Source organism: Solanum pennellii, chromosome 6 (assembly GCF_001406875.1).
Source record: "Solanum pennellii chromosome 6, SPENNV200".
Taxonomy (NCBI): domain Eukaryota; kingdom Viridiplantae; phylum Streptophyta; class Magnoliopsida; order Solanales; family Solanaceae; genus Solanum; species Solanum pennellii.
This window is the reverse complement of record NC_028642.1, coordinates 59,361,706-59,373,239: the sequence shown is the minus strand read 5'-3', so window position 1 is coordinate 59,373,239 and position 11,534 is coordinate 59,361,706. Positions and strand designations below refer to the sequence as shown.

Sequence of the window (11,534 nt, the reverse complement as noted above, 5' to 3'; positions counted from 1 at the left end):
TATGATTACTTTTTCTTCAGTAGTGCTGCGATAAAATGAATATTGTGATTTGCGACTTGCATCTATTTATTGTGAACACGTAAAAAATATGGAGAGCTGGGTATACATAATTTTTTTATTTTTTTTTTTGCATCAAAAGTTATAGTTAGATTACCTCATTATCAAGGGCGGGGCTATAGGGGCAGAAGAGATTCATCTGAACTCTTTTCGACATAAAACTACACTGTATAGGTAAGTTTTTTTTCTTTTATATATATATATAATATAAACTTTGACTCTGCTATTGTTGTCTGCTCATTACATATAAATAAAAATAAATGGAAAAGTAGCATCCAAAATCATCTCTCTATTTGATCACAACTTCCTCAAAGATAGATACACACCATGTCCAGGCTCAATGACCAAATTTAGAGCTGGAGAATGAACATACTTTGGTGAAATTGATAAACAAAATTTGGTCAAAATTAAAGAAATGAGTATCTTAAGTTCCACAATAGCCAAATTTTGTCCCAAACACACCCTTGGTCCAACCCCAAAAGGCATATACACATGTGGAAATTCACATGCACCTCTAATTCCATTTGCAAATCTTTCTGGATTAAACTTGTATGAATCATTTCCCCATATTTTTGGATCAGTGTGTAATGTTGTCACAATTGTCCAAAGATTAACACCTTTAGGAACACTAATTTCTCCAAACTTCATTTCTTTTAATGCTTCTCTTGATATCACTGCTACTGGTGGATAAAGACGCAATGATTCGTTAATCACCATTGTTAGCTGCAAATCAAGACATCATAGTAGTACTAATCTTTGTTAGCTTAAAGAATTTTTCGGAGGATGATCATATGTGAAATTAACTCGTACCTGTTTCATCTGTCGAATCATGTCAGCATCAGGAATTTGACTCTTACAGATTTGTACAACTTCATCGCGAACACGTTGTTGCCAAATTGGATTTGCAGCCAAAAGCATGAGGCACCATGTTGCAGCAACAGCAGTGGTTTCATAACCAGCCAAGTAAATGTTTTTGCAGTTATCAACTATGAAATTATCAATTGCATTTTGAGTATTCATGTTTATTGTAGCTCCTTCAAGAACCATTTGCAGTAAATCCTTTTGATCACTTGGAGCTGCTTCTGATCTTCTTTTTTCTTTCACTATTTTCAAGATCAATGCTTTAATTTCCTTCTCTAATGCCCATGTCTCCCTGTTGTTCTTGTTAGGAATATATCTGTTCCATCCAACAACAACAAAAAATAAAAATTGGGTCGAGATATTTAGTTTATGGATTTTTGAACAAGTAGACACACACGTCTTATGCGTGGCACTATGCAAATCAGCTCGAGTGTGTCTCGCGTGAATAGCCTTAGTTGAGGCCAAGTTAAAGAACATATTTATCTATTTTGCTTTTAAGTAATAACTAGATATAGATTTGATATCATCAGACTAAAATGGGATTTTCGGGTTATAATACAAAACAAGCATTAGATAGACTTTCATTTTCGATCTGAGAGAAGTACTGAAAAGAACTTATACTCGGCATAAATTATTAGTTTCATCACACCCTCAACTTAAATACACCCCCGATCTTGCAACATGAATGAAATACACTTCTAAATTCTCATCAAGTTTAGAGTGTTTTCAATGCTTCTCTCGGCTTTTTATAATTAAGAGTCACATGCTCCTAGAAGAGTTTGAAACCACTTGCTATGTCACGTGACAGATTGAGGGTATATCTAAGTTTAGATAGTAGAGTAGAAGGGTGTTTTTAAGACTGTCAATAGTTGAGAGACAAAAACTAATAATTTGCGCCAAATTCAGGAGTGTTTTCAATTTTAACCCGTAGTTTCTCAAGACTTTGGAAGAAAAACTCTCTGCTTTTGATAAGGGCATGTAAATGTGTCATTTCTAGTACGTTTATCGTGTGATTCTCATCGCACAAAGAGTTATTATCATCTCTCGAGATAACTTATATCAGAATCAAACGTTAAACTAAACGTGGGATAAAGTAATTTCACATTTTCTTTCCGGGATATTGTACCTGATTCCGGGGATTCCGGTAGACATGACCCTTCTGGAAGAAGCCTCTTGGAGGGCTCTAAGCTTATAGAAGATTTCTTCTCCTTTTGAAAAATTGCTTCCAAAACATGCTTTAGAAATTACATCTCCTGAGAATCTTCTCAAGTCTGGATCAATTTTAATGTCAGCAATCCCACCTTGAGCTTCAATTTCATTATTCCATGAATTCAACAACGTTAATGCAGAATCCTGCACTAAATTTATCATACCCTACATGAAAGCCACAAATATATAGAACTTGAGATAGCCGATAGAGGCGGAGCTACATTTTGGTCTTCAGTAAAATTCAGATAGCTAGCTTTGAGACAGATCATGTATCTTTCTGTTAAAAAAATTTCACTTGATATGTATAAATAATTAATCTAGAATCGAGAACCCATAAAGTCCAAATCTTTACCTTAACTTTATCCATATACAACTCAGGAGCAAGAATTTTCCTTTGATGTGCCCAAAAAGGTCCATTTGAAGTTAGGATCCCATTGCCTAACAAAGAGCCTCTCTCTTTTACTTGATATGTCGGCTTTCCCAAATCCAATGATGTGCAAGTAGTGATCTCTCTTACCATTTCTGGTTGTGTCACATGTACAATTTGTGTGTTCCCAAGAGAAAACATGAATACTTCACCTGTTAAATACATTAAAGCGACTTTTAAATGAGATAGTCGCATAATTCAATATAGTATCATGAGCATAAACATAAGTCATCCCCTATAACAACAACAACATATCTATTGTAGACACACGAAATGAAGTGAAGCATACGCAGGCCTTACTCATACCTCAAGAGGCAAAGTTAGACGTAAAGGTCGGTAAATAACAAAATTTTAAACATACCATATTGTCTGTGCCATTGATCAAAGAAGGGAAGGATAGTTGCTCCACAATTATGTGAGTCCACTACATCTCCATTTGAGACAATTTTTTTAGCAGCCTCATATGATTTTTTCATCTCCAAGATGTTTCCAAGAAGAAATTTTGGTTGTGGCCCAACTATTCCCTGCTTTTTAAGAGCTAATTGGAGCTTTCTTGGCTTTGTTATAAGTAAATTGTAAAGATGAAACAATAGACCAAATACACATACTAGTGTTATTGCTAGCAACTCCATTTTTGGATATGGCTCAATGAGTTTTCTTGTTTTTGTTGTGTTATGGAGGATTTAAAGTGGAGTGGTTATTTTATATTTATATAGAAATTAATCGTTGGAAAGAGAAAATATATATGATATGTTAGTTGCCAAACCCCATAGACTAGGAAAAAATATTGGATGGTGCTTCTAGTAACCATAGCTAAGTCAAAATAGAAAATCAAAACACAAATAGTGATGATTTTGAAAGGTGAATTAGAAAAAGAAAGGAAGAGACAATGAAGTGACCTCGGGAGTGTTCGAGTCAGAATTTTAATTTTATGAATTTTGAATTTTAAAATACGATCAAGTTATTTAAGTTTCAATATCTGAATTTAAATTTAATATGTAAATATATATTTAGTGAATTTTGTAACATAAATATATTGTTTAAGCAAAAATTATTGAATGGTAAGTATTTGGGTTTCTATCCTTAAAAGGTGTGCTTGGTCGAAAGGAAAACATTCACCAAAAGATTGATTTTTAAAGGAAAACATACATACCATATTGTCTCTTCAAATATGTAATCGAATGTATGTGTAGTATTGAATCCTAAAAAATAGTGCACTTTTTTAAAATTTATACGGATACGATAATATTTTTGAAGCCGACCGAACACTTTAACCTTCGTCATTTTGAATCGGAAACAAATGGTATTTAACCCGTCTGTAACTTATTGTGTCAAAAATCCGGCATAGTCATTAGATAAAATGACTTCTGTCTTACATTTTTAGGTGAAATTAATATAATTTTTTTAAAAAAATTGGGCCTTCCCCACTTAGCATGTCAATTTTGAATAAAGTTAATTTTCCACTTAATTAACTAGCATTGCATAGACTAATAAGGGTTGTGCTAGGAGGGATAATGATCCTAATTCCATCCATTAATAGAGGTTTCGCGTTTAAGTCTAAATATGAAAAAAGAAAGTCTTGATTAAGAAGTGTTTTCTTTTAAATAGGTTAAGTAAAGTAAATTTGAATTAGATGGATTGAATAATGTGAAAATAAGAAAAACTTCCACTGCATAGTAGTACCCAAAGAATTATGCCGAGTTATCGAAAAATAGTTTTAACGCTCATGAATATACACAGTAGTAAAGAGTATTAAATCGACATCAGTTAATTATCATTGAATTCAATGTCATTATAGATTTTAGAGACATTTATACAAAGTGCAAATTATCGAGCCAAAAAAATATATATTTAATAATAAATAAATTATTATTGTTAATTAATTATTATTAAAAAATATTTTTGATATAGTGTTTAGCTTGCTCAAGTAGCAGATTTCATCAGTAATCAGTCATTAAGTTGAACTAATCAATGACCTTTTACTTTTTGGTATAATTAAAGAGAAAAAGTTGAAGTAGTGAAGTTGGTATAATAATTTATATAATATGGTGGGGTATTAACTGAAGTGGAGAAGAAAAATTAAAAGAAGTTTCTCAATATAATAATTTTTAAAAATGCGTTAATCATTAAAAAAAACAAAAACAAATTAGTGCCACCTTTAATCATTTTGTAGTCTATTTAGTCGAACATCATAAATAATTTTGGAGAGTAATAATTTATATTTGAATTAATAATTTTAGAAATACTTTTATCAATATTAGAATAGCCGTTTTGCTTAACTAAGGTTTTAAAAGAACTTCTATAAAAAATTACATATTTTTTTAGCTTATAAAAAACAGTTTATGTTATCATACAAAAATACTTTTTTTTTCTTCTAAAATCATAATCAAACCCCTTACCTTTTTAAAATAAATATTTTTGGGACCAAACCAGATACTTCTTTTTGAATTGTGAAAGCTTTTAAGTATGAATTTTGAAACAAATGACGATATCATATGACAAGTATAAATTTAAATTTTATGAATTCAATTTTTAAAGCTTTAATATCAAATTTATTAATTTTTTTACGGTATAAACAGGACTCAATTACCTAATTGTGTACAAACAGATCACAAAATTTAACTCACAAAATATTATATTAGTAGCCTAATATTTAAGCCGAAAAAATTCAAAATAATTAGTTTCAACTTAAAGCTATTTCCCCAATATATAACTTTACCTCAACAATTCAATTTTCTTCATAAATCAACGCAGAAATCGTATCTCTCTCTTGAATATGGATCTATCAAACCAACAAATTGTTGATTGTTCAAGCTTCAAGCTCGTAGTCGTAGGCGACGGCGGTACTGGTAAAACTACTTTTTCTCAAAAGGCATCTGAATGGCGAATCCGATAGAAATTACTTACCTACTATTGGTGTGGAGGTTCATCCATTAGATTTCTTCACAAATTACGGAAAAAATCGATTTAATTGTTGGGATACAGTTGGGCAAGAGAATTTGGGATGTCTTCGTGATAGTTACTACATTGATGGCCAATGTGCAATTATCATGTTCGATTTTACAGTCCGCCTGAGTTACCTGAATGTACCTACATGGCATCGCGATCTGTTTAAGTTTTGTAAAATTGTTCCTTAGGAAACAAAATTGATTGATCAAGCACAAACAGGTTAAGGCGAGGGAAATTAACTTCTACCGGAGGAAGAAAAATTGGCAGTATTATGAGATCTCAGCGAAGAGTAATTATAATTTAGAGTTGCCTTTTTTATTCTTAGCTAGGAAGCTTGTCAACGACGATAATCTTCATTTTCAGGAGTCGCCTGCAATTGCTCCGCCGGAAGTGAAGTTTGATTTAGATACAGAGAAATGGCGGGAACCAGAGTTTTGAATTGCATACGCAAACTGCCACTTCCGGATGAGGATGATGATTTAGCCGATGATGTACAAGGCTTCATGAATTGACAGAGCTGGAGTTAGAATTTTTAATTTTTATATTGCATATTTTTTAATATTCATAGGTTTTGGTTTTGGGTTTATTTTAAGGGAAAATTGTATATAATAGTAAATTAATAACCTAAAATAAATGGAGTAGCTAGGGTTTGATTTAATTGTGCTCCATAGCAAACGTTTGCAAAAAATTGTCAGGCGCCTCTCTCCCAAATATCTCGCTCGCCACTCTCCTCCAATCTCTCGCTCGCTTCTTCACTTTTTATACAAACACAAGTGTATAAAAATTGTTTTTAATTGTATAAAGCAAAGAAAAATTTATAAATACATATATTTTTGCTCCCCTCTTCCAGATCTCGCTCGCATTTCTCACTTATGCAAACATAAGCGAAATGTATAAAATGCGTTTTTGTTTGTATAAAGCGTGAGAAAATTGTATATACACATGCAAGTACATATATTTTCGTCCTATACACTTATAATTATACAATAAAAAGACTCCCCTGTCCAGTTTTTTTTGCCTTTCTCTCTTTCTCGTTTTATACAATTTTCAAATTGTATCTAATTTCTCTCTTTCTCGTTTTATACAATTCGATTCAATTATATATTCCTTGTCAAGTGTCTTTTGTCTTTCTCTCTTTCTCATTTTATACAAATTCGAATTATATATAATCGTAATATACACTTATAATAATATAATTCGTTTTATATACTTCGTTTTTATACAGTTCTCTGTCCAAATGCTTTTCTCTTCTTGTTTTATACACTTCGTTTTATACAATTTGCTTCAACTGTATATGTATAGCGAATTATACAGTTTCTATGTTTGCTATGGAGCACAATTATGCAAGTTTTTCTATAGCATATAAATATGAATTTTTTTGCTACATGTGAAAGTTGTCCTTATTTTAATGCTTTCTGGTATTATTGTAAGGTTGTGCATGGTTTATAAAGTTAGATGAAGTATGTTCCATCTGTTGTTTAATATATATTTTGGAGTTTTAGTTGTTATGTATATGTTTTTTACTTTTTAAGTTCTTTTTTAGTTGTCATGTTATCTTTTTAAAAATTAATTTAACTAATTTTTAAAGCTATGATATTTTAAAATAAAATTTCAGATAATCATAACTATATAGAATGTACTATAAATTACTAACATATTTTCTGTATTATGATGATAAAATACAATTTAAAATATTTGTCAAAATTCATACCGTTCTCCAAAAGAAACTATGGCAACTAAAAAGTGATGGCGAGAGTATTAAATAGCGAACTTAGAGAGGTGAATTGTATATGTATATCGGTTAGATAATTGTATATATGTAATCACTACGTATATGCATCGACTATTGTATTTGTATAGATGTATAAAAATTTTTTTATACAATTGAATCAAGTTAAAGTATTTGTATTTGTCTATTTAATTTCTCTCTCGCTTTATACAAACAGAAATTATATACATTATATTTGTATTATTTGTGTTTGTATAAAGAGAGAGACAAAAGAGAAATAGGAAGGAGAAGATTTGTAATTATATAGTTATAAGTGAATAATACTGAAAGATATGTATTTGTATTTGTATATCTCATCTCTCTCATTTTATACAAACACAAGAACAATTTATACATGTGTGTTTGTATAAAGTGGGAGAGAGATTGACATCACAGAAGTGAGAGAGAGACTGGGCAGGGAGAGGAGAGAAGTGAGGGAGAGATGACTAGAAAAGAATAGAGTCACGAACTGGCGACCGAGATTCCAAAGATAGGGAGAGGAAGGGAGAAGAGAGGCGAGAGAATAAAATTATAGCTAGAAATAAATTCTGAATTGTAATTTATGCAAACGATAGGTATGTTAGCTAATATATTTGCTTTATTGCGTAATTTTTCCTATTAAATATCGATGTGGATGGGCAATTTTAATTTAGAACAATATAGTTTGAAAGCCCAAGTCCATCCTAGGTGACACATTAGTATAATTTATATTGAAGAAAAATTATAGGATAAAAATATTATCCTAGGTGACACATTAGTATAATTTATATTAAAGAAAAATTATAGGATAAAAATATTATCCTAGGTGACACATTAGAATAATAAGGGTGGAGACATAGGAATTAATAACCCAGAGGATAAATATATCAAAATAATATAACGAGAGATAAATACAATTTCCTTTTGAAAGTATAAAGATAAATATGATCATTTTACGTTATAAAATTTTCTCTAAAGATAATTTCTTGAATTCTATTTTAATTTTATTGAAAAAAACTTATTTATACTCAAACACAACACCGAGTGAATGTCGTCATCAAGGAAGTTGTCGCCCGGAATTTCCTCTTTCCCTTTAGAGTTGGTAAATTTCATCTTAAATTGAGTTGTGATTTGATCTTATATGTGCTGACGGTATATAAATATAAAGTTAATACGATCAAATAACCTAAAAGTGATTGATCGTAAATATCCATTATTAGTTGTATTACTAATTTAGAAAAAATATTTAAAACATGATATATATATTCTTGTTTATCTTGTAATCCAAACATACTTAGAACAAAACTTTGAACATCTTTGTAAGACAACAAAGTTTAAGAACATTTTCACAACGAGAAAATTAAAACTAGTAGTGAAACTAGAATCAGAAACAGATTTAAAAAAAATATACGAAATATTTTTCTTAAAGAAGAATAGTTGTTAATGTGTGTCTAAAGAATCTTACTGATTCCAACAAACTTTGCAGAAACACGAAGTTATCAAATTTAATGAACCAATGAAGAACAAAATAATAGAAGAATTAAAATTAATTCACAAATCTAAAATTTGTAAAACACGTACCAGAATCTGGAAAATTTTTAATAGGAAAAAGATCAAGTCCACTGAACTCACAGTGTCCCCTTAAGGAAATTATTCCCCTCTAGTATCCGAGGTTTGATTTGGAATATGACCTCCCAGGGTAAAATGATCTCAATCACCAGAGTATAGATACCAAAAACTTCGGTGTCAGCGAACCACTCAACGACAATAAAGTACACTTAGAATACTAGATTTAGTAGTTGAAGAAGAAGCCTATGAATTCTATTTTAACATGAGGAAATCCCTCAATTTATAGAAAACAAAGGGTAGTGCGAAAAAGTTCTTATTGTGCCTTACCAGAAAGGTCACAAACCTTTGGAAAAGTCACAATCTTTCAGAAGGTCGTCACCTTTCATAAAAGTCACAATTTTCCATAAAAGTCACAACTTTTCATTAAAATCGCAACATTTCATAAAAGTCACAACTCTTCATAAAAGTCACAACTCTTTATTTTCCATTCACACCTTTTTAAAACCTAACATATATATGTTACAATACTTTAATAGTTTTAAAATGATTTCAATTATTATCAAATAAGCTAATTCCATTCAACAATATATATTTGAACGGCAAAACAAATAAGACATGAAAATTAAAAGTCTCAAATTAAAATAAACGATGAATAATTTTTAAAAGTGATATAAAATGCTAGATGGCTCAATAATTAATAAAATAAATAAATATTATAAAAGATTTAAATTTCAAATTTCAAAAAAACGTGAAGTCATTCCTATGTTATAATATATTAACCTTAAAGAGGTAAAGTTGTCTAATAAGTGGTAATTATGCTTATGGAAAATAGTAGTAATAAGTACAATATCAATTAATTAATAGCTCGTGTGAACAGATTTACTCGCACAATTAACAACACAAATATTAAAATCAAGAATGTATTGTCTAAGCTCACCTCACTACCAAAATGTAGGCATTAGCATAGAAGGGAAAGGTCCTTTCAATGCTCTTAAAGCTCAATATGGATCGAGTTGTTTTATAATGATCTGAACGTAACTCATTATGGGTGAACAGTCCAATCCCGGAATATACTACACCTCCAGGTAGTGAAGAGAATCAAATAAAATCACATGCTTCACCGCTTATGCGGGCCCCATCAACTCAATCTTTTTAATTAAACAATCAGATTCATTGCTAATTTTGTGAATAATTTAGTCAGATTAACGATAAAATTTATATTTTTCTAAGTAAAGATTGTATAATATATGTATAACATTAATAAGAGTTCAACTAATATTCACGCATGATATAAAGAATCGTAATGTCTCATGTCACGCCTTTTATATGTAATAACAACATATAGTCATTTGTTTTATTTTTAGAAACTATTCGTAGATATTTTAGGTGATCTCGTATATATATATTTTACACTATGGTTGTATATAAAGTTAAAAGAGAATTAATAATTTATGAAGGTGGGAGGCTTTATTGCGATCCACACATTGTTGTCTCTGTCCAACATGCATGGTCATATTATTTTCATTCAAGTACACTGTTCCCCTTCTATGGAATCCTATGCTACCTACGCTTATACAAATATTCCATCACTTTGGAAACAAAAACAAAAACTTATTTACATTCGATATTATTAAAATGAAATCGACAAAGTAAAAAACTTACTTATATATGGTATTTACTTACAATCTCAAGTCTTATATTTATTAGATTAGTTATTAATAAGTATAACAGCAGACTGCGAATAATTTTTTGTTAATTGATTTGATAAATATATATATAAAGGTTGAACGTCACGATAACTAATAGTGTTTTATATAACGACATTGTATATCTAAGTAAGTGTTTAGACATGATTTAATTATATTTTTTTAAAAATAAAAATATTGGCTATAATTAGTATTAGTACTTTTAATTAATTAATTTAATAGAAAAAGACAATGGCGTCTATTAAGAGAAGTCATGAGACTCGTTTGTTCAGGAATTTCGTCAGTCATTAAAAATTTATTGCAAAAAAACAATTTATGACAAGTAAGTATCTATCACTTTACTAGTCAAGTATCTGAATATTTATCTGTATTGAGTATTTAAATTCAGTTAATTATTATAATTATAGTTAACTTAAATCTAAATTGATAATTTACATTATTTAATTATAATTTAATAATAAATTTGTATATGGTATTTATTGATTTAGTATAAATATCAGATTGGATTAAAAAAATTCCGGCTATATTTGTAATGAAACAATTAAATTTTTGACAGATGCTTTTTGGAATTTGCTACTTGTGCTGATTACAGTTCGATTATCTCGATTTCTAGTTGCCTAGTTATTCAGTGGGAAGCATTTTCTACAGAAATTATTTTATATCATGTTCGAATTTGAAACCGTTTATTAAGGAAAGAATAGTCTATTCATTATAGTTGGTGGTGCTAGTGCTGGTATTAATTTACTTACAATGTAATATTCTAGTTTTTATTTGTACAACTACTTATGTAAAATTAATATATTGAATAAATATTTATTTGCATGAAATGTTTATATTAAATTAATATAATTTTATTATAATTAAGTGATTAACAAAATAAAAATATGTATTTACTAATCATAATTAAATGATGAGTGTGGATATTGAAAAAAGCAAAAATAAAATAGTACATTGAATCTTTTAAATTACTTCTTTATAGTGATATTTGGGTGGGTGGGTGGGGGGGGGG

General features: G+C 29.7%; 1 protein-coding gene and 1 pseudogene across 1 annotated transcript; one reads left to right on the top strand and one right to left on the bottom strand.

The window, feature by feature from the left end:
• Positions 1-270: 270 nt before the first annotated feature.
• Positions 271-3,236, bottom strand: LOC107023574 (cytochrome P450 714C2-like). The gene is made up of 5 exons (XM_015224302.2): positions 2,916-3,236; positions 2,480-2,706; positions 2,045-2,292; positions 868-1,234; positions 271-780 (listed from the first exon to the last, which is right to left on the bottom strand). Exons 1-5 carry the CDS (start codon positions 3,184-3,186, stop codon positions 355-357), a joined length of 1,539 nt encoding a protein of 512 aa, XP_015079788.1. The 5' UTR covers positions 3,187-3,236; the 3' UTR covers positions 271-354.
• A 2,086-nt stretch (positions 3,237-5,322) lies between these two features.
• Positions 5,323-6,015, top strand: LOC107022518 (annotated as a pseudogene).
• Positions 6,016-11,534: the final 5,519 nt, after the last annotated feature.

Excerpts from the sequence above, each read along its gene's own strand:
- LOC107023574 (XM_015224302.2), bottom strand. The coding sequence starts at position 3,186 with ATGGAGTTGCTAGCAATAACACTAGTATGTGTATTTGGTCTATTGTTT. Across the intron at positions 2,293-2,479 it reads TGTATATGGATAAAGTTAAG|GGTATGATAAATTTAGTGCA; the intron begins GTAAAGATTTGG and ends GCTTTCATGTAG. Across the intron at positions 781-867 it reads TGATTCGACAGATGAAACAG|CTAACAATGGTGATTAACGA; the intron begins GTACGAGTTAAT and ends CTTGATTTGCAG.